The 21,372-nt window shown below is 45.3% G+C and overlaps 4 protein-coding genes across 6 annotated transcripts in view; 1 reads left to right on the top strand and 3 right to left on the bottom strand.

Moving 5' to 3' along the window:
- Positions 1–303: 303 nt before the first annotated feature.
- Positions 304–3,714, bottom strand: kbtbd7 (kelch repeat and BTB (POZ) domain containing 7). The gene has a single exon (XM_077616876.1). It carries the CDS (start codon positions 3,222–3,224, stop codon positions 1,347–1,349), a length of 1,878 nt encoding a protein of 625 aa, XP_077473002.1. The 5' UTR covers positions 3,225–3,714; the 3' UTR covers positions 304–1,346.
- A 216-nt stretch (positions 3,715–3,930) lies between these two features.
- slain1a (SLAIN motif family, member 1a) lies at positions 3,931–10,195 on the bottom strand. Its single transcript, XM_077617831.1, has 9 exons — positions 9,569–10,195; positions 8,015–8,154; positions 7,391–7,507; positions 6,986–7,081; positions 6,489–6,638; positions 6,118–6,411; positions 5,694–5,903; positions 5,216–5,516; positions 3,931–5,055 (listed from the first exon to the last, which is right to left on the bottom strand). The coding sequence occupies exons 1-9, from the start codon at positions 10,021–10,023 to the stop codon at positions 4,980–4,982; spliced, it is 1,839 nt and encodes a 612-aa protein (XP_077473957.1). The 5' UTR covers positions 10,024–10,195; the 3' UTR covers positions 3,931–4,979.
- Positions 10,196–10,612: 417 nt separating this feature from the next.
- Positions 10,613–19,911, bottom strand: scel (sciellin). Of its 2 annotated transcripts, XM_077616422.1 has the most exons (22): positions 19,801–19,911; positions 18,357–18,489; positions 15,964–16,124; positions 15,032–15,058; positions 14,514–14,601; positions 14,335–14,397; positions 13,793–13,849; positions 13,564–13,596; positions 13,447–13,482; positions 13,324–13,362; positions 13,162–13,233; positions 13,035–13,085; positions 12,876–12,938; positions 12,727–12,780; positions 12,587–12,655; positions 12,451–12,513; positions 12,010–12,084; positions 11,795–11,917; positions 11,490–11,552; positions 11,305–11,413; positions 11,057–11,159; positions 10,613–10,976 (listed from the first exon to the last, which is right to left on the bottom strand). In XM_077616422.1, the coding sequence occupies exons 4-22, from the start codon at positions 15,042–15,044 to the stop codon at positions 10,960–10,962; spliced, it is 1,191 nt and encodes a 396-aa protein (XP_077472548.1). In that variant the 5' UTR covers positions 15,045–15,058; positions 15,964–16,124; positions 18,357–18,489; positions 19,801–19,911; the 3' UTR covers positions 10,613–10,959. The 2 variants fall into 2 exon arrangements, with proteins under 2 accessions (XP_077472548.1, XP_077472549.1); XM_077616423.1 differs by lacking the exon at positions 15,964–16,124.
- The window catches only part of mycbp2 (MYC binding protein 2), a 45,238-nt gene continuing 42,813 nt past the window's right edge, over positions 18,948–21,372 (top strand). For both annotated transcript variants that reach the window (XM_077616424.1, XM_077616425.1), the window contains exon 1: positions 18,948–19,604. In XM_077616424.1, the coding sequence (XP_077472550.1) occupies positions 19,330–19,604 (275 nt within the window). In that variant the 5' untranslated portion in view covers positions 18,948–19,329. The remainder of the gene's footprint in view (positions 19,605–21,372) is intronic.

Genomic DNA, 21,372 nt, shown 5'->3' with positions numbered 1-21,372 from the left:
CTGGAATTTGATTCTTTTCTAGCTTTTCTTGAAATGTCTCATTGTTTTCTGTCCCTTTTTTATAAATGTTCCTTTAATTTTTTCACAAATATCCAAAATCATTGTTGTATTTAAATATTTTATACATTTTATTTAAGAAGACTTAAATAACCGACATGAATACATAGAACAAAAATGAAATTGCAAAACAACACATTTTAAATATTTGACCCCATTTTTTTACATGATGATTTTGAATGTCAATCCTGCTTTAAATAGACAGTTACAAACACCCCAAAATATTTAGCAGTAAAAAGAATCCGGTTGCTGACAACTTTTTTATTGATAATGATGGTATCAATTGTAATCCCGTTGACTTCATTTTCATACACACATAAAAAATATATATTAAAATTGCATCTATTCAGCAGTCACCATATAAAACACTGCAAGTCATAAACATGGCACCATGGATATAATACTCAAAGCCGAACAGTTATTGTCGAGGTCGTACTTTAGTTTATGGCAATGACTGGATAAGATGGCATCAATAATAATAGATTTACATTGAAAAATGAGTGTGGGATCAAATAACAATAGGAAAAAAACTCACACCAACGTCATATCCAGTTGGTGAATAGGGAGAAAAAAAACCTGAGTCAGCATAATGCACTCATCGGCCACGTCTTTAGGCACAATGCCTGCACCAAAAATTATAAAAATGCTAGGTTTGGGCTGACATCATTTAAATTAAAACCTTTGGATTCCAATGTGTTTTGGAAATAAGGGTTTTACATATATTTTATATGGAGCGTTCAATAATATGGAAATTGGTCAAAAAAATCCTCCAAAGAAATCATGATTGAATTTGTTTTAAATTGTGATATCTTTTTGCCATATAGCCCACCCCTACAACCAATGCATTCCGATTAGCTTGCAGTTTGATTTAGCATGAAAGCACATCATAGACTTTATTAAACTTAGAATACGCTTTTGACATGTTTTGGTCAAGCAAGTGCAGTGTGTGATGGCTACATTTCAACATAAAAAACAATTTATTACTTTCAATCTAATACGATTTTTTTCAAAATACGTTTTTGCCAATCCCAATCTGAAACCCATATTTTCAGACCAGGAAATTAATGTAACCAGTAAATGACAAATCCCACTTTTTGTTTTAAAGCGAGCCCTGCTGGCACCTGCTGGAGAAATAATTTGATTTCACATGGGCCAGACCAGTTTATTTCTGGGCAAAAATTCACCATTGGTCACCAGTGACGGCGCTGGACGTCCATCTTGGGACAGAGCACGCGGGAAGAAAGGTTGGAAGCGGGGCCGTCGGATAAAGAAAAGGGACGGACGGGGCGCTACCAGTTCTCGTCGGAAAAGGAGCTGGAGCTGGCGGAGTCCGAGTCGGCGTCGGTCAGGCCGTCCAGGTCCCAGTCGGCGCTGGAGCCACTGTCGTCGTCCTCCTCGGCGGAGAAGCTGTGCGCCGAGCCCAGGCACGCCGGGTAGACGCGGGCGGAGACGCAGACGGGGCCCAGCGTGGACACGTAGACGGCCATGACGCTCTTCCAGCTCTCCCGCGCCGGCTCGTACTCATGCACCAGGACCCGGTTCTTGTTGTGCTGCAGCAGCGTCTGCGTGAGGAGCATCAGCTTGCCGCCGTGGTGGATCAGCTGGTAGTTGAGGGCGCGGCTGTCCACGGGGATGTCGGCCAGCCGCCGCCACTCGCCCCGCGCCGGGCTGTAGGCCTTCACCACGGGGATGTCGCACACGCAGACGATCTGGTCCTGGTAGACGCAGGCCTTGTGCAGCTTGTCGCGCCGCAGGGAGCCGCAGTGGCGCCAGCGGTTGCGGCGCGGGTCGTAGCACAGCATGCGGCGCTTGTTGACCACGTACAGGTGGTCGTTCAAGGCCACCACCTGCATCTTGCCGAAGGAGTGCGGCAGGGGGGCCACCAGGGTCCACTGGTTCCTCTGCACGCTGTAGCACTCCACCTCTTTGAGCCGGGCGTCCGTCACGGGGTTCCTCCCGCCCAGGAGGTAGACGTGGCCGTTGAGGTAGCCCATGCCCGAGTGGATCCGCCCCAGCGGCCGCTCGGCCAGCTCCCGCCAGCTGTTGAGCACCGGCTCGTACTGCCAGAAGTGCTTGGACAGGTGCGAGGCCAGGTAGAGGTCGTTCTCCGGGCTGGAGCAGGCCACCAGCGACTCGGCGGTGGAGCGCTTGTAGTCCTGCCCGCTCAGGTCCAAGAGCGGAGGCGTCACGAAGTAGAGCTCCTCGGAGTACGGGTCGCAGCACATGATGTTGTCGTTGGGCAGGCCGAAGAACAGGATCATCTCCTTGGCGCTCACGCCGATGCGGTGCTTGGGCACGCCCGGGGACGCCGAGGCGGCGCGGGCCCCGTCGAAGAAGGGCCGCAGGCACTTGTCCGCCCAGGGCCGGGCCGCCAGCCCCTCCAGGTAGCGCTTGTCCCTCTCGTTGAAGAGGTTCCAGCGCACGCAGCGCAGGGCCCGCAACGCGTCCTCCTTGCCGGGCGGCGCGTTGGCCTCGATCCAGCGCAGGGCGGCCGAGCACACCTCGCGCTCGCACGCCACGTCCAGTGTGTCCAGGGACAGCAGTTCCTCCAGCTGCCGCAGTTCCAGCTGGCAGAGCTCGCCCGACACGCACAGCTGGCCGAAGTGGCGGGCGATGAAAGCCCGCGCGCTGCCCTTCAGCTCGGGGTTGTCGTAGGTGTCGGCGAACTTGAGCATCCCCACGCAGTTGCCCAGGTCCAACCTGCGCGTCATGAAGCCGGAGCAGGCATTCCTGATGTACTCCAGCTGGAGCATGTTGGAGGCGGCGTAGAGGCGCTGCACGTTGCCCTCCGTGATGGTCACCTTCCCCGTGTAGCAGTAGTCCACGATCACCGCCATGGACTCGCCGTCCACTCCGCGGATGGCCACCTTCTCCTGGACGCTCTCGGTCAAGCCGCCGGTGAACATGCTCTTGAAGTACGGGCTGGCGGCGGCCAGGACGTTGCGGCTGCAGTGGAACAGCTGGAGCGGCTCCTCACTCTCACCCTCACCCTCAGCCGAGGGGCCCCCGCCGGGCTCCAGGGGCTCTCCGTCGGGCTCCACCTCGATGGTCACGTCCGAGAGGAGGCGGCTGTCGTATAACGCTTTCAACTCGTCGATCAGGACCCGGGCGTGACTGTCGTCCTCCAGCACTTCGGGGCCGTTGAAGCAACCCAGCGCCGAAGCCATTTTGGGCTCTACTTTCTGTTATTCGGCGTCGCGGAAGCTTTCCGATAAGACGTCGCTTCGCGCTCCACCTCCCCGGCTAGCCGACAAGGACGCATCCGCTCGCGAGAAAACGTCAAACGTGTGATTTCAAAATCATTACCGGACACTCGACGCTCTCGGCGGACGCACGGGTGCCTCGCAAGTTGTTTTTGGCCGACAAACGACCATTACGTCCGCTTGGAAGGGGCGAATGAGTTGTTTTTCTTCCCTTTACTCGCCGTGTATTAAATCTTTTGAGCGCGGAGGCAGTGAAAAAAAAAGAAGTGAAAACGCCTCTCGTTGAGTGTCAAAATAAAAGCAGCACGCGTGTGTATTGTAATAAAACCCACAAGTATAAACGCGATTTTCGTACAGGATACATTATGAATATAACTTGAGACAAGTTAATAAAATTTCACACGTCTCAGTCGACATTGAGCTTCAAAGTAGAAGGAGCAAACGCTTGCTCTGAAAGTAACTTTCGGCGCTTCCGCACTTCCCCATTGTAACCGGATGCAAATCTTGACATCAGAGCGAAAGTACTTTCGTGATTGGCTGTCAAATCTGGGTCAACTTCACATGGATAAACTGTATTATCTATTCTATAGTATTTGGAAGCTAACGACAATGCCAGTGTCAAATTCGCCAGCATTAATCCATTATGTCCCGTATCCAACTAAAAAACATTTTCTTTTCAAAACATTTTATTTCACTTTAAAAATTCACCGTCTCATATACAACTCATTATAATTATGGTAAAACTCATCACCGATGATGTGCAATGTTTTTGCAGCGGTCACAATAATGAAAGTGTCTTTTTAAAAACAATACTTGATAAAAACACAGCAAAAATTCACATTAAAGAACCGTCCTCATTTAAGCGACCCAAAACTTTGAAAATGTTATTCACACAGCTTTGATAAAAGTGAGGCAAAATGAGTCCTGTAAATTGAAATGATATGAAGAATGTGACATCTCTTCTAAGCAGGCACAGGATGTAGCAAAACAGTTTGTTTTTTTTACACCACAGTGACAAAAGTTTGTGTGCTATTTGAAAAAAGCATGTACAAAAGCGTGATTTGTTTATTTTTCAGCTTGCAGATGACCAATCAACACGCACACTTATTAAAGAGTTCACATTTAACAACTGGTTAGTAGTACAATATTGCAAGTGTCAACAACAGGGGTGGGGAACCTTTTTTCTGATCAGGAAGCCTTTATATTTATTTATTTTTAGTCATAGTATTCATAGTAGTTAGTATAATGAGAATATATGAAAATATAGGATGCAACAAATTATTATTTTATTAATTATTATTATTAGTATTTTATTATTATTATTTTATTAATTATTATTAGTAGTATTTTATTATTATTGTTATTATTATTATATTATTTATTCTTATTACTATATATTACGAGTTTTGGGGTGTTTTGTTCAGCTTCCTCTAAGGTTCGATCAGCTTTTTGGCCTTGCTCTAATTCAACTTGTGGCCCCATTTGGCCCTCAGACCGTAGGTTTCCCACCTCTGTTTTTTTTATTTATTTAATTTTATTTTAATTACGATCCAGCCTGCTGGATCTACTGACCTGATCCCTTAGAAAAGAATAAAACAGTCCTTTTTTTGTTGGGTGGCAGCTCAATAAATGCTGTTACAGTCAGTAATGCAGCATAACCCTGTATATTAGCGTTAGCATTAGCGCCACCGTCGTAATGGTGACGTTACCTGCGAAACATTAATAGCAGCCGTCTTTCCAGCTGGCGTCCCTCAGGGTGCTTAGGGAGGACAGGCTCTTTGGGGGTGTCAGCAAACTGCAAAACATGAAAAATATGGAGATTCAAAAACTGAAAAACTCGCAGTCTTAATGGATTGGACATCCGGCGTCATCAATGGCAGTGAAAGAGGAGCTTTGGCGACCAATCATCCCATCTTAAATGGTGACTCTTTCGACTTGCCCGGTCGTTCGCTTACCTGCGCGTGGACTGCGTCATTTTGCCCGAGCGCAGAGCTCCGCCGAGGCCCAAAAAGGAGGCGGGGCGAGGCAGTGAGCTGCGTGGTATGGCCGTCTGGGCCCCGGTGGGCATCTTGAGGGGCTGCGGTACGGCGCCGGCGGCGGGCTTGAGGGACTGAGGCGGTGCCGCGCCCCAGGGGATGGAAGGGCCCTGCAGGACGGTGGGGCTGACGTAGGCGGTGGCTTTGAGCGGGTGACGAGGGGTGGCCGGGAAGTTGCCCACGCTCCCCACGCGCTGACTCAGCTGGCCGGGAGAAGGAACTGCGGCACATCGGGTGAAAGGAGTCGGAAAGCGGCTAGGCTAAAAGCTAACGACGACTTTGCGGAGCATCGTGGCTGGCCACCGATTCCGGGTGGTGCCCATAGTTGGCAGGGATAGGCTCCAGCACCCCCCGCGGCCCTTGTAATGGAAGATGATATTTTAATGGACATCCTTACTGGAGGACTGCAGGCGTGCCAGGCTGCTGGAGGAGTCAAAGCTGAGACTGCTGCGGAGGGACGACACGGTGGGCAGGGAGGATGGGCCGTGCGACGCCGGCTCCGCGACGGACGTTAGGCATTGCATACTGGGAACGCTGGGGATGCTGGGGACGCTGGGCATGCTGGGGGCTCGCATCAGGTTGGGCATGCTTCGCCGCAGTTTCAGGTCTGAACGAGCGCGGCAAAAACAAAAGTAGAAGAAGCCAAGCAACTAAGCGCCCAGTAATAATTCGCTACGCTGTCAAAAATTCATTGTATTATTTGGAGAGTTCCGGACGGCCTTCATCGAGTTGATTCGCTTTTTTCGTGCACAGAGTACGGATGTTATTTTATTTCCCCTTAAACGTTTAGCTGACGGACGGCCAAAGACGTCGGATCCTACCTGTGCCGTTCCTGTACGGCGATTGCATTTCTTCGCTAAGGAAGGCGTTGCTCGAGAAGGCGGAGCCCCGCCCGCAGTCTCGGAAGCTGGAGAAGGTATGCGAGTGCGACAGGGAGCCCCGCTGCGCCGAGGCCGTGCGCAAGAGTCGAGGCTGCGGGGGAGGGAGCTGGTCGTAGCCCTCGTCCTCGTCTTCCTCGTCGTCCTCCTCCAGGCGGACGTCGCCGCGTCGGAGCGCGAAGCCGGAGCGTCGCCGTCCGCCGGTCACCGAGGTGGACGCGTAGTCCTGCCGCAGACCTGCGGGCGGCAGCGCGCTCGCGTTGGAGTCGGGAGTTGGGAGTCGGACTTGGGCGGATTCTCGGCGCTCTACTCACTCTCCTCCTGAAGGCGAGCCATGACCTCCACGTCCGTCATGTCGTGCAGTTTGTAACTCATGGAAATGGACTCGTCGTCCAGCTCGGAAACGCCCGCTTCGCTGTCCAGGGAAGACTGGGGGGTGACGGTCGCCGGCCGACGCCCCATATCTAAAATGGACAAAGAGTACAGTTAGAATTGCACAAGTAGGAAGAACCTTTAGCCACTGCATTTACACGTGCCGCCATCTTAGGGAAAAAAAAATGGAAACCCATGCAGAAACATTCTTGGATTCAAATAAGAGGAGGATACCAAAAACCTATTGGCCTAATGGCTTTCTGTTGGTTTTGGGGCCTGGTATCGGAAGCAAAAAATAAAAAAAATAATTAAAAAAGGCATCACTCGTTCACAAAAGAAATTATTTTTTTTTCCTAATTGACAAAAGAAAATGTCTTTTTGCTAAGATGGACACCAGTTCTAATTCAATGTCAGGTTTGCATAGAGGTGAAGGTCTTACTGTGCAAAGTGGAGTTGGACAGGAAGCTGGGGGCTCTGTCCAGGCTGAGGCTGGGTCTGAGGGGGTAGCTGGGACAGGACGGGAATGACGGCAAAGCTTGGAAGGGGTAAAAAAAAAGGTCACGCCGCTTTTTAATCCTACTGAGGATAACGAGCAAATCCACAGAATCAACTTCATAACATGGAAATATGGATGCGATTCAGTTTTCCGATTTGAGCTCTCCTGCACTTTTTTTCTGCCCGTTTAATCTTCTCTGGAGCAAAATACAGTGCACTTCTCTGCTTTGACCAGCAGGGGCACTGTTTCTTCACAATCAACATCAACATAAAAAACGAACTTTTGCTCACATGCCTGCGATGGTGTTTTGAAGGGGTGTGATGGGATATGGTTGCGTTGGTGCATTACCTGCGGTGTCGTTTGCGGCAGCGGGTTTGGAGTAAGGCAGGATCGGGCAGCTGAGGGCGGACAGCCCGTCCGCGCAGCTGTACGGTCGGACGGGGGAGCGTCCTCGCCACCGCTTGGCTTGACACGCAAACAGAGCGCGGGCTGGTCAGCATATCGATTATCCCGTAATCTCCGGTCGACATACCGCTACTCGTGTTGTACCAGTGTCCAGATAAGCGATAGATTACGGCGACAGATTACTTTACTTTGGGAAGGATAAGCGGGGATTGCCTTACGTATGTAGGTTACGTGGTGTTCCTTCCCCAAAACGGAATTAGGTCTACTTCGCCAGACTTTGACGCATTTGACCGCTCAACCGCCGGTCAAGTGATCGGAAATCGGGCCCGATAACGTCTTATGTTTAAAGATGGGAATTGGGTGGAAAAAGAGTGTTTTTAAACTGTATTGATTTATTTGGGGTTTTGAATTATTAACGCAGCGGCTGCCATTGATGGGGATGGAACGATCGCTGCCAGCCTTTCCCGTCATAATGGGTGGGACGTCTATCACCAGCAATGGCAGATAATGAGATAATACTGAAAATAATCCTCCGTTTTTTTCACCCATCCCAGAAATGGTGTTTACCTTGGTCCAATCTGTGGCATAGCGTCATCTTGGCTAGCTCCACTTCTGGCCCCGGGTGGTCCAGGACCTGCCTGCACCACTGGAGTGGACTGAGGCCCCCTTTGTCGCTAGCCATCTTGGCTTTGGAGCTCACGTACAGCCTGAGACACGCACGAGAAACAACGTTGTAGGCCAGCCTGACAAGATCGTCAAGCATTGCTCCAAATGTCAGCGCCTCCCTCCGTTTTACACCGAAGCCTTTTAAACAGGATATAAAACGGGGGGCTTTTATTGGCCCGTTAAAGTCTGCCAATTGAATTACGGCCCGGTGGACGCTATTCCTAAATTGGATCGGCTAAAAAAGCCGGGGGAAATTGGGTAGGGGTGCTTTCCTCTCTCCCTGTAGATTTAATATATATATATAATTTTGGAGCTTGGCTGATATGGACGGCGGTGGACGTCCAATTTGACTTGACTTGGGGGCGGGGCAAAATAATGTTTACTCTTTTACGCCTTTTATTGTAAATAATCAAAAAGAATATGCACTGTTTTCTTGTTTCATTTTTCCAAAAAAGTCATGTTTGTACTTTGATAAAAATGTCCGTCAAGAGTCAAAAAAAGGGCTTAACGTCACTTTACGCAGGGGTCGCCATTTGACCTATATGGAAATTTGCACTGATCTAATTGTGGCATTCAGAAATACAACAAGTTCAAGCGGAGTGTTCTCTCAACTGGCGCCGACCCTTCTAACGGGTCGCAACTAGGTCGCCGTCGCCAGCCTACACGAAGCGTCTTTCGAATGCAGAACGGCGGCAAAGCTGCTTCACTTTCCGCGCCGTCGCATCGCACGCGGCCCGATTCCTCGACGTGGTCTTAACGCTTGCTTCTGAGTGCATCTCGGAAAAGATCTTTTAAGTCTTGTGGAGGAAAAAAATTGCACTCTCAGCACCATTCCATTTTGCATAAGACCATCAAGCGCTTATCATCCACTCTAGTCGACAATTACGCTTATCCCAGAGACGGTAAATGTGCGTCTTCGTGGGTGTTGAGGTATTGGGGTCGATGGCTGCCGGAGTTAAGCTCAGAGTTTGAGACCCCTGCCCAATATAAATTGACATTCAAGAAATAAAAAATGTTGATATGAACCCTAACCAGAATCATCAAAAAATGAATACTTTTTATAAATCATACCAGGGTATGAGCACAACTGGCATAATAAGAAAATGGAGTATGGTTAGCATGTTTGGCTCGCTGTCAGAGGGTCTTGGGTTCGACTCTGTGCGATTTTTTTTTCAGAGTGTGAAATAAATATTGTATAATGTGCTCAACTAGCCTGTTTGTGTGAGTCCCAATTTTTAATTTGGTCATTCCTGTTCTATGTCTACTAAAATGTGACATTTTCAATGATGGAGCTCAATATGTATTTGATCAAAACAGTCCTTTTTAACACATATGTAGGCCAAAATCGAGGCCTTTTGTTTGCATTCATGCAACTTGAGGGGGGAAAAAACCGACGATTGCATTCATGCATTTTGTAATAGTATACCAAGAGGATAGTAAGAAATAAAACATTACCAGCTATCCGGTTGGGAGTCTGAGAAGACGCTGTTGAGGTCCAAAATGTCAACCTCATCCAGTACCGTCGTGCATCCATCCGCCTCCTCCTCGGCAACATCGGGAGAAGACGATGATGACGGCGGCGGCGGCGACGGCGATGACAACGACGAGCTGGGCTGAAAATAGGCGAAGGGCTCCCGGGCGATCGGGCTCTCACACTTGAGCGGAAAAGGCGTCTTGGCCGCGGCCGGGCTCCCGTGGTGATGTCGGGATGCGGCGGCGGCGGAGGCGGCGGGGCAGTTGTTTACGGCGTTGGCCCTGCTCCGCAGCTGCTCGTTCTGCTTCTCCAGCTTGCGAACCAGCTCCTGCAGCTTGAGCACCTCCAGCTCGGCGTTCGCCAGCTTATTGTTGCCGTTCACGTCCGCCATCGCCATCGCCATCGCGGGGGGGCTCACAAGCACCTCGGCGTCCATTTGCTACCGCCGAGCACATGGAGATGCGGCAATTTAGCCCCGAGAGTTATGCTTGAATTCGGATGGAGGCGAAGCGGCCCACGTCCGCTGTTTAAACACACACACACACACACACACGCACTCACACGCGACACACACACTGACGTTTACACGCACTAGCTCGCTCACTCACGCGCACATGCGCGGAGGATGCTGATGCTGGCATGACTTACAAGCAGTGTTCTGATTGGCCAGCGGCTTCCTGAACGCCACACGTCCAGGAAGTCTATCTCATTTTTATTTTATGGTAGTTAATTTATTTATTTGAATTAATTTAATTATTAGACAAGGGTTAGGCTTGTGAGTACTTATTTTAACTATAATTTCAAAGAGACTGGCGATTTTAGTATCCGAATCAGTGTTGCCTTCAAGTGCTCTGGGAAAAATGATGCTTACCGTATGCTTTTGTTGTGGAAAATAAAAACAGGGTAACATGGACGTGTTTTTTTTAGTGTTTTAGAGCTATTAATTTAAATGGTTTTGAATAAATAAATCAAATCATAAATGGACAAAGTGCTGATCAAACAAAATTAAATAAACACAAATATACTTTGCTTATGATTCATGTTGTATTTTGCATTTTGTCGAGTGATATCAATACAGTGATTGCTTTTATTGCACACAGGGGGGAAAACCCGGCCATCCACATCACAGTATTGGCATCACATTACAAACAAAGACTCCCTTTAAAGCATCCACAGAATATTAGCAATAGTATAGTCCTGTAAATAAATGATTACCTTAATACCAAAATCCAGGTACTTCTGTCCTTCACGATCTTCTAAAAACACCTGAATGAATACAAATCTAAATGCAACAGACCCCGTATGACCCCGTCATGATTTTCCTGATATTTTTGCATAACTTTTTTTCTCCATTGGTGGTCGAGGCGCTGACTCAGTGACGCCATTTTTCTGTGGGACAAAAAAATAGCCATTTTATTTCCCGCCCCTTTAATAAAAGGCTAAAAGATGATTTTTTGTGTGTTTTATACCTCTGGTCACATCAAAGCAGTTCTCACAGTGCACCATGTGATTGTACACCCACATGCAGTCGCCCGCTTTCAGGTGGCTCAGCGTGCCGTTGCACACCTCGCACTGCGCACAAATGAATGGTTAATCAAAATTCAGGGAAATGATCATCTTTTTTAAATTCCTTGTTGTTCAAGAGGGAGCTTTTCTGCCATTATTTGCTAAGGTAATGCCATTTACCGTACTGAGTTTGTATCTGTTTTTAAATCACCTTGAAGCAGAAGGCATGGCAGCTAATCTTCATTTCATCCAGGACCATTTTGGCATCCCCATTGAAGGGCTTGTGGCAGGAAGTGCACAAGTCCCTCTCATGGACTGACCTACCACAGTAGAATACAGCACGTGAGGGCTATTATTTTTAGACCGTTACATCTCAGATTGAAGAATTTGTCTAACCTATCAGAACTGGTGTAGACGGTCTTGGTAGAGGACACTGGACTCGACAGCAAGTCGTCAGACCTGTTAAAACCGTTTCATGGTTTGTAATTATTGGTTCGCAGCAGATTATAAAAATACCATTGAATATGGGCCGCACAAGAAGTTTGAATTTAGGCTGTGTGATGTTGCACTGTTCAGAATTCAACACTAGATGGCGCTGGTCACGAATATCACCATCAAGGCGAGCCAATGAGTTAAACGACACGATTTGGCCCGATTTCTTCAAGTTGCCATTCATGTCAAGCCGTATGTATTTAGCGTACCTCCTGTACGTAGTGGAGGTGTAATCAGTAGGGCTGCTGATGCTGCTGTATTCATAACTGGTCTTGGAAGTGGAGGAAGAGGGCGAGTAGTAGTAGCTGCCGCTTTTAGTGCTGTAGTCGTCACTGCGGTGACGTCAAGGGAGAAAATAGTTGATTAGTGAACGTGGAACCTATTTTGTGTGTATGTGTGTGTGTGTGTGTGTTTGTGTTTGTACCCAGGTAAAGTGCTGCTGCTGCTGACAATGTAGGAAGTGGTGCGGGAGCTGGGAATTTCCTCAATGTAACTGCGGCTGCGTGTCAAACAGAAATGGCCATGCTTGACTTTATCGGTGTAATGTTACTTTAAGAAAATTTATTGCCATGTACACAACATCCGTAGCACATGAAATAAGAAACTTTGGATGTGGAGGTTAACAGTCAAGTCCTGACAAAAGACCTGTTATTAATCGTTCATAAAACCATAGGGATAGAATTATGCAAAATAAAGTGTGGAGAAATTAAATGTTTAAAATGAAGGATAGCATTTTCTGGACTATAAGACGCAGTGTTTTTTTTTTCATAGTTTGGCCAGTCCTGTGGTTGACAATGGTATTTTTTTTTCCTTTTCTTTCTTCTGAATAACTTAGGGTTACTAAAGAAATAAAATAAAAGTTTACCTGGTGGAGCGCAAGGAAGAGGATGAAGTCATTGCAGTTGAGCTTTTTGTCACACTCGAGGTGCTGACACAAAAAACACGAGAATACCGTGAAGGCACGAGTCACGGAGCGTTAACTTTCCGGTCCACTGTCTCACTTGTAAGATGAAGATGAAGTGGAAGAGATGCTCTTTGGCAGCAGGGTGTCGTACAGCTGATCTTCGGTCCTGCGATCGCGTGACAACGTTATTATGTAACGTACAGTTTATTTATCATTCGCATCAAAGACAAGATTTACCCGTTAATGCTTCGTGTGATGGTCGTGATCTCGGAGCTGGAGAGGTTCGATGGGCTAAAAGGAGACGAGAACATTTTCGGCGGCGTTTGCCGACTTGTAAAAATTGCAAATCTGTTTCTGAGGGCGGAGCTAACGGATGAATGTGTCACCTGTCCACGCTTTCCTCTTTGAGGCCACCCGGGATGAGGGTGTCGTACAGCTTGTCCTCAGTACTACAGACAAAAGAAATGAAAAGCACATTTAAAAAAAACAAACAAACATAATCTTAATTGAAATACTCTTTTGCTGCAGAAAATAATCCCTTTCACCCCTTGCTGAAGCTCTGCACGCGCTCGCTGAATGTCTTGGTGGGACTTTTCCTGCAAATGAGAAAAGAAAAAAAACTGTAATAAAGCGGTCGAATGACAGTATAAAAACATGGCGTGCACTTTATACCTGACATTCTGGCTGGTAGTGTACGTGGTTTCGGTGATTGTGCCATCCTTGGTTACTTTTGTGGTGGTGGTGCTGAAAACGAAGCACAAGCAATATTAAAAAAAAACACTTAGACTTATTTTTTACATGGTTTGGGTGTATGAATGACTTTGATTGGAGCACCTTGAATCCAGTTCAGCGTTTCTCCTGTAGGTAGGAGAGCTAAACGAGACACATGAACATGTTATTTTGAATATGTCATTATGTATTTGATATTCTTCGCTTAAATTGAAATATGTTTTCTACCTTTGAGTGTAGGAGACTGTGGTCGCACTGTAGGGGCTTCAAGTAAGAAGGCAGCGACATGATGACTAAATGGCTTTACTTCATTGCTTTTAGTGAATATAAAAATATGACACAAACCTGCTTTGCAGCTCGTCCTGACTCCCACTGAATCTGCAATAACAGAAATGACAATTATTGGACTAAATAAACATCTCTGATTTAAATTGACAAGTCAGTTGGCTCATTTAATGAATTAAACTATTTTATTTGGTGTTTAGTGGCCTCTGCACACCATTTTCTTTCATTTAAAAATAACGCAAACAGCTAGAATTTTTATTTTTTTAAATCTGCAGCACCAGACTTTTACCTCTTTGTGAGAGCCTGTACAGATGAGCTGGTAATTTGTGTACTTTCTGAAACGGAGCTGTAAGCAACATACACATGAAAAAAGTTACCAAAAAAAAGGTAAAACAACCTCCACCAAAAGAAATAGTAGGAAAACTGTTTTAGTGCAGACCTGCTTAAATGCAGGATTCTAAATATGAAAAAAAGAACACCTTAGAAGGATTTGATATTGGACTTGGGATCGGAAACAGCGCCATCGTGCGTCCAAGTACGATTAGTAGATGTCAAGGCACGTCGGCTAACTGCCACCCATTGTTTATTTCCAGCAAAAACACGAGTAAAAATCGATTCAGACAAATTTTGAATCGAGAAGAATCGTGCAATGTAATATTGCGATATATCGCGGAATCGTTTTCTCTTTAAACATCATATAGAAATAAATAATGTGGTGGCGCGGAAAGAAAGGCATGTGAAGAAAGTCATGCAATGTCCAAAAGAATGTTTACAAATTTTCCAAAAAGAATAATTTGGAATGTATTTTATTATTATTATTATTTTTTTTACCTGGATAGGCTATCGGTGGATCTGTAGTGGCTCAGAACCGATGAACCAAAGTTTGGATCTCGGCTATAGGAGAAGACAACAAGGAATGAATTCCAAAAGGCAGTATTGAATTCATATTCCAAAGATGCTAATATGAACTTTTTGTCATCTGTTTTCTGTCATGTCATAATCGTACTTACTCGACAGCTTCGTAGTCATCGTCGTCTTTTCTGATCCAGCTGTCGTCTTTCAGTGTGGATGAAGAAGATGAGGAGCGGAGAAGACTACCTTGAAACGGACCATAATGCTCACATTTTATATAAAGCTCACACAAAGTACACTAAATTTGCCTTTTCTATAAGAATTTCCAATAAAAGCAGTTGATAGTATGGGCCATTTGTAACGTAATCATTATATTGTGGGATGAAACTGGTATATCTATCACCTGTATACATCTTTATGTATTTAACAATCATTATAATTCAAATTCAATGTCGCATTTGTACAAAATACTATAAAATGAACATCTTGTGATCAGCATAACGTAGCAAAATGTCATGCATGTATTCACCTGCATATTCATTAAAAAAAGTTTTCAGGTTCATCACTCATTGTGTCAAGGTCATAGGATATATACAACATTTTAAATATACCAAATGTATAGCTTAACTATATTTTAACGACTCTTCAAATAAACAATTTGGATAAGAATACTCACTTTGGAAGGCCATGTTGGTATTTTCAACTGTGTGGGCAGAAAAGCAAAACAAGAGGACATTTTATCATACGAATAGTAACCAGTAAAATGCTTTTCAATAACTACCGTGTTATGCTATGTATTATGAGACGCGATGTGTAAAGTAGCTGCCTTTTTAAAACTGGTTTGTCTGGATCCAATCCCACGCGAATACACACCCACGTTCCATTCAACGCACACCCTCTTTAAACACACACAAATACATAGTAGGACATCTGAGTGACATGACTCATTACTCTTTCCTGACCGCTTTTTGCGTTTTATTTTTTTTTTAAAAAGAAAAAGCGTGGGAAGTTTTAATGAGAGCTTCCGCGCTGATGGAATGCCATAAGCTCTTGGTAAATCCTCTGTGAAATTAAATATGATTATGACTTTTTTAAAATTTAGCCTCTAAAGTTGCGGGCAGTGTTTCTAACAGAGAAATTCAGAATAAGAAAATACTATATTTATAAGAGAATTTATATTAAGTGTTAAAAGTATCTTCAAATGGCGAGTATTCATGTCGTATTAATCGGTTGTACAGAAACTAGTAATTGTTAGAGTTGCATGACAGATAGGAATGCGCCATAAAACATTTAAATGAAGTACGTCCCGCAGAGGACGCAAACGATTCCTGCTCGTTTGACTCCTGCCAATTGACAGCTGTCCTAATTACCCTAACACTCCTGGTAATGTGTGTGCTAATGAACAACACAAGCAAATCAATGAGGCACGGATTTCTCGACTCAATATTTGTTCTTAATTACCGCCGCCTAATCACAGGAGCAAGTACGTTCCAATCGCCCTAATATCCTTTTGTGTACTGAGAAGTGTGGCGTCTGTTGACATAAAACCGTATGCTCAGTCAATGTTTGATATTTTTTCTAATGATATTAGTAAAGGAAAGTCCATACCTCGGCGGAAAGTCCCGAGTTCCGAGCGTGTCCGACACAAAATGGAGCTCTAAATCCTGCCTCGACACCTGTATGTTATAAAGCGGTGCGCAATGACGCCCTCTCAAAGCACTTTTAACCCGAGGGAGGGGTGCGCAAGGTCACCCTGGGGCAGGCGGGGCCTTAGAGAAGGAGAAAAGTGAACACATGGAGTGAGTACTGGAATGAAGGTGGAGTCCGTAGACGGACCTGCACGTCAACTTCCATACACAACAAAGGGTGTGGGGACTGCGTGTCGACACGTCATTGAAAAATGTGTCAAATGCAGGAATACCTTTTGAACATGAACTTGATTATTGTTTTCCTGGTAAGCTTGGGTCTACATGTAATGACAGTTCCTTTAATAAAGTACGTGGAAGGAACGGGACTTTGCACTTTGCAGTGGTAAAAGCTCGGAATGCAAGCCAGGGTATCTTTCCCGAGGGTTACACCCAAAATAATTGGTACGCAGTTATCGCTGTGTCAAGAGAGATCGACGGTATTTTCATGAATGGAAAAATATAGAGTCGTTGACAGAAGAGACTGAGCATGAAACTATTATTTTCCTTAAATGGTCCGTCTCTTCATTACAGTCACTGTTTAGAAGAAAAAATATAATATCAATAGGATAGGTATGGAATTTCATCTCTTCAAAAAAATGACACCTATGGGTTATTATGTTGCTTGTTTTTACCATTTTAAATAGGAAAGCTGGCACGGTGACATGTCCAATCCAATTTGAACAGGGGACTAGCAGTAGTCGAACGCTTATTACTTAAAATGGAAGTCAATGAGTAAAGATCCTTCCAAAAACATTAAAATCAGATCTGTACACGAGGCAGATCCTCTGAAAATGACGCAATCGGGCCTGATTTCCAATCCCGTGATGCGGTTTGGGACATCACTAATCATTTTACGATGCAAGTTTTATATGGAGATGTTTTTTTGACTTCAACAGCATTGAAATGATCAAAAGAATGACTGTCTCATAGCATGCCAGGGTGTGACAACGTCATGCTGATAAGCAAACTTCGCTTGCGATGATAGGAATGCAGACGACCCAGCAATGAGCTCGCCATTGTTTTGTCATGCTAGCGCGAACCCAGCGGTGTCCAAACTACGGCCCGCGCCCCTGTTTTTATTGGCTCTCGAGCACAAGATGAATATATTCACTGTTAATAAACGGATACGGGTTTCACCAATTTCATCACACGTAGTTTCTGGGTATGATGACAATTAGGCTTTTGTCGAGTCAATGATGATGACAGAGCCTATGTGCGATTATTATTATTATATAATTGAATATGGTCTGCACAAGAGGCTGGAGTTCAGCCTACATTGCTATGAACTTCTTAGCTTCAACATTAGAGGGAGCAAGTCACATAAAGAGCATGTCTCCATTTCCTCTGGGGGTCAAAAACGGAACGGGTACACCCTGAATTGGTGGCCATCCAATCGCAGGGCACAAGGAGACAAACAACCCATTATGATAAAATTAGGTATTTTGTTTGTGATTAAATTTCGATGTTTTCTTTTTTCCCCCACAAAATCCTAATCTCTTGTTTATTTTGTTGCTTGTGGTCCTTAACTCATTCACCGTAACTCATTTCACCGCCCTTGACGGGGATAGACGTCCAATCCAGCTTGACTGGGGGCTTGCGGCAATCAAACAATTGCATTTAAGCATAAACGTTCTTCTTGAGAAAAATTGTTTTAAAAAAAAGCTTATCCATTGTAACAGTACGTTAATTTGTATGAAGGTTAACAACATTCTACACAATCGCGTACACTGGAGGGTGCTAGTGCTGTGATAAAATTGGGAAAAGTGCACGCCAGTACAAACGTGTGTGTATTTATAGTATATATGTAATAAGTAAGTATAAGTAGTAATTTGGAGTTGAGAGTTGTAATAATGATAATACCAGCATAAAAATGTGGTGATACAATATGAAATATCAATGATTAATGACAATCATTATGATGAAAGTCACTGATTATGTTGATTTAAGGTCACACTAACATCAATGATGCTACAAAAAAAGGAAACAGGACTATTTCTGATCTGTTTAGATTTTCCTCAAATGATCACATCTAGATTATTCAATAGACATCATTGTCTCATATCTAGTAAAGGAATTTCATGATAGGCTCACATGCTATGCATGTGGTTTTTGGGAGTGGCCGGGTGCCTCAGGGGTACCAGCTTGGTACCCCTGCTTCAATATGTGTGAATGTAAAAATGTTTATCTGTGCATTCCATGCAACTGACTGGCATCTAGTCCAGTCTGTATCCGTGGAAACTGACTGGATGGACTTGTGTGTATACCTGTTAGGCCATTGAATGAAAGGTGTACAGTGATCCACGTCTGACATACCAAGAAAGCCTGTCTCATCTCATCTCATCTTCTCCCGCTTTATCCGAAATCAGGTCGCAGGGGGCAGCAGGTTCAGCAGGGAGGCCCAGACTTTCCTTTCCCAAGCCACTTCATCCAACTCTTCCGGGAAAGCCTGTGTGTGTGGGGGAAAAAAAGACTAAACACATTATTGATCTTAAACCACTATTTTGTTGTCAAAGGTAATTGACTTGTAAAATGGAATAAAAGGGGCAAGGTCGTTTCTTGATTGGAAAAAAGTCAATAAATTCAAAAATTTACATAGATAGTAATAATGAAAGGCTCAACCTACTCTAAAATATCAAGTGTTTCATTTTCCACCCCCAGCTACTTATGCAATACAAAACATACACTATAGGATGGCAAACATATTTGCAAAGAAATAGTCTTGCCTGTATGAATCCCAATTGACATTTTTTTAAAATCTGGAAGTATGCAACGTAAAAATACCAGTGGGTGATGATAGTATTCCAGTAGAGGCTAATAATAATCCCAATACACTAATGAAAGTGTTCCGTCAGTCAGAGCGCAGGCAACGCAGCACACAGTGCTGGGGAGGGCCAGCAGGGGAGGGCAGGGGAGGGGAGGCATGATGGAGCTAAGATGGCAGACCGTCTGAGGGTGCAGCCGCTCGGGGGTCAAAGCATTTCCGATGGACGAATGGCAATAAGCCCCCGATCAACAAACGCTCGTCATCATTTTGCCATTTTAAAAGGAACGTTCTTGTAGGTCGAAGAAGAGACGCCACGGAGGAGGCGGGTGGGGGCCCACGGTCGCCGAATTAGCCCGGATAAGCAGCGCCGATCTCGGATCCGATTTGTGCCATTTTCCGCAACGTGGAAAAAAAGAAGAACGCGCGGTGGAATTGACAATAACCGGACTGTACCCGATGGCAGGGCGTGATCGAGCCGCTTTCTCTTTTGAGTGATTCATGCATGCATTGTGCTCCTGAACGATGATGTGTGCCGCTGCGGCAGCGGCCGCCGCCTGTGGGGGGATTCTGCCCTCCTCGTCGCCGTCGATCGGGCTCGGAGTCCGGGTCGTTTACGGACTAGGAGCCGATCTCTCCTCCATTGGGCCGGGCATGGCTCCCTGTCCGACACCAGGAACCCAGTCTGACTGTCGGACTCGGTACCAGCTTTTACTCTCAGGGAGAGCCCTGGCGGAAAGATACCGGAGGATTTATACGACTGCCATCAACGACAAAGAGCAAGGAATAAACCCAGGAAGGTGAGTGGGGATGTTTGCCTGTGCCTGGCAGAGGCTGACTTGTCATTTGCAGGGCTAGCTTCGAGCTAACCCTAGCGCACGTCACATCCCCGGCTTGTTAGCCAAATGTCACCAGGGTCTCGTTAGCTAGGCTAGCTTTTACAGTTCGAACCGTTGTCGCATTAACTCCCACAAATAAATAAATAAATGAACAAACCCAAGAGGTGCACTGTTCTGGGAGGGGTGGGGGCGCTCCCGGTGGGGTCAGTTTGCCATGGTAGCAGTTGGTCCGGAGACTTCCTTAGCCCGGTGTAGCTCCTGTTAGCATCGTCCATCATGAGCAAGGGGGACATGTTTAAAGCATTGTAATTACGTAATAATTATCAAGCACGACACCTGCCATTTCAATCCCACCACTCGCTCGGACTGTACCAGTGTAACAAAACACACCGGTGGGGTTGTTAAAGCCCGACTAACACAGCCGAGCTCAGCTGTCAGAGCAGCTTTTCTGTTTTATTTGTCAACAAATCACACTGCCACAAAGTACAAAGAAACGTGGACTGTCCTGGAAAAACGTTGTTATTTGAGTGGCGTTCGTTCGTGTCGTGTTTAGGCCCAACCGCGTCATTATTTCGTATGCTAACTCGTTAGCTTGCCAGCTAGCTGGACGTCAACATAGGAGAAGCAAAAGACTTTTCGCGTCTCATGTCATTTTTAAAAGAAGATGAATAAAAAATGGCACATCAGTGTCCCCACGTTTATAAGATGCGTGGAGCAGAATGTGGGTGAAATTAAGTGGCAGTTTTTCTATTTGGCCGTGTAGCGGGTAATGGAGTTACGTCATTTATTGTCAGTCAGGTTGGAGGAGCTGAGTTATTGCAGCATCCTCCCTCACTTTCTCTTCTTGTCTTGTTGTCGGCAGCCTTCAATGTCAGTTGGCATGAGCTCGTTGCTTGCCAATGACAACAAGGGATGTCAAATTCTTTTAAATTGAGAGGACTGCCTGAGAATGATAATCTCGCAATGACATTGATGGCGCTTTAACTTGGTATCTCCCAGTCTAAACAAACCAGACTTTTACCACCATCAATGGCAGGCCAATGAGTTAATCAATTAGAGTTTAAAACAGAATTGTTTGGCAGGAAAACAATGCTGGAGGCAAGAAAGTATCAGAATGTTCAAGCTATAATCACTACTTGATGTCATACATTTATGACATGGTTTTTAATTCACATATTCATAGCTGTAATAAATCAAAAGAAGACACGTCCTTTTGCGTGTGACTCAAGTCATGCCTTTATTTTCTTACTGCCATGAGTAATTTCATTTACTACACTTCAGGGTTTCACTATAATTCCTTCATCGCCTCTGGGCAAAATTGCATAATGATCGTTGATAACCAATTCATTGTAACACATCCTAAAATGAACACCTTAATGTTAAACATTAAACACTACTCCAAAAATAGCACAGGAGATGTCAAAAGTATTCAAAAATAAAGTGCGCCGACACTGCTTTTTATCAACCGCTTCAATCGCCAATTGTCTGCTATTTTCTTCACCCTTTCAAGTGGTTATATGAGAATCATGCCTCTCCCGGCTTAAGGTACCTCAACTGTAATTATGCTATTTTTAGATTTGACAGTGTTTATGTTTTCAATGTTGCCTCGTTTGGATTTCTGCTCTAATGCCGCTACATTTCTAATACCACACTATTAGGTTCAAAAGAGGGAACAGTCATGAACACATTTCTAATTTGTTTGGCCGCTTAAACCCACAATAAATTACTC

The sequence above is a fragment of the Stigmatopora argus genome, chromosome 13 (genome assembly GCF_051989625.1).
Source record: "Stigmatopora argus isolate UIUO_Sarg chromosome 13, RoL_Sarg_1.0, whole genome shotgun sequence".
NCBI lineage: Eukaryota > Metazoa > Chordata > Actinopteri > Syngnathiformes > Syngnathidae > Stigmatopora > Stigmatopora argus.
The sequence above is the reverse complement of the archived record's forward strand: the minus strand, read 5'-3'. Positions and strand labels throughout refer to the sequence as shown.

Coding starts and splice junctions, on each gene's coding strand:
- kbtbd7 (XM_077616876.1), bottom strand. CDS start 3,224: ATGGCTTCGGCGCTGGGTTGCTTCAACGGCCCCGAAGTGCTGGAGGAC.
- slain1a (XM_077617831.1), bottom strand. CDS start 10,023: ATGGACGCCGAGGTGCTTGTGAGCCCCCCCGCGATGGCGATGGCGATG. Junction 7,082..7,390: donor TGCCGCAAACGACACCGCAG/GTAATGCACCAA, acceptor ACCCCTTCCAAG/CTTTGCCGTCATTCCCGTCC. Junction 5,056..5,215: donor ATGACGCAGTCCACGCGCAG/GTAAGCGAACGA, acceptor CATGTTTTGCAG/TTTGCTGACACCCCCAAAGA.
- scel (XM_077616422.1), bottom strand. Junction 11,414..11,489: donor GTCTACACCAGTTCTGATAG/GTTAGACAAATT, acceptor CTACTGTGGTAG/GTCAGTCCATGAGAGGGACT. Junction 11,160..11,304: donor GCCATGCCTTCTGCTTCAAG/GTGATTTAAAAA, acceptor ATTTGTGCGCAG/TGCGAGGTGTGCAACGGCAC.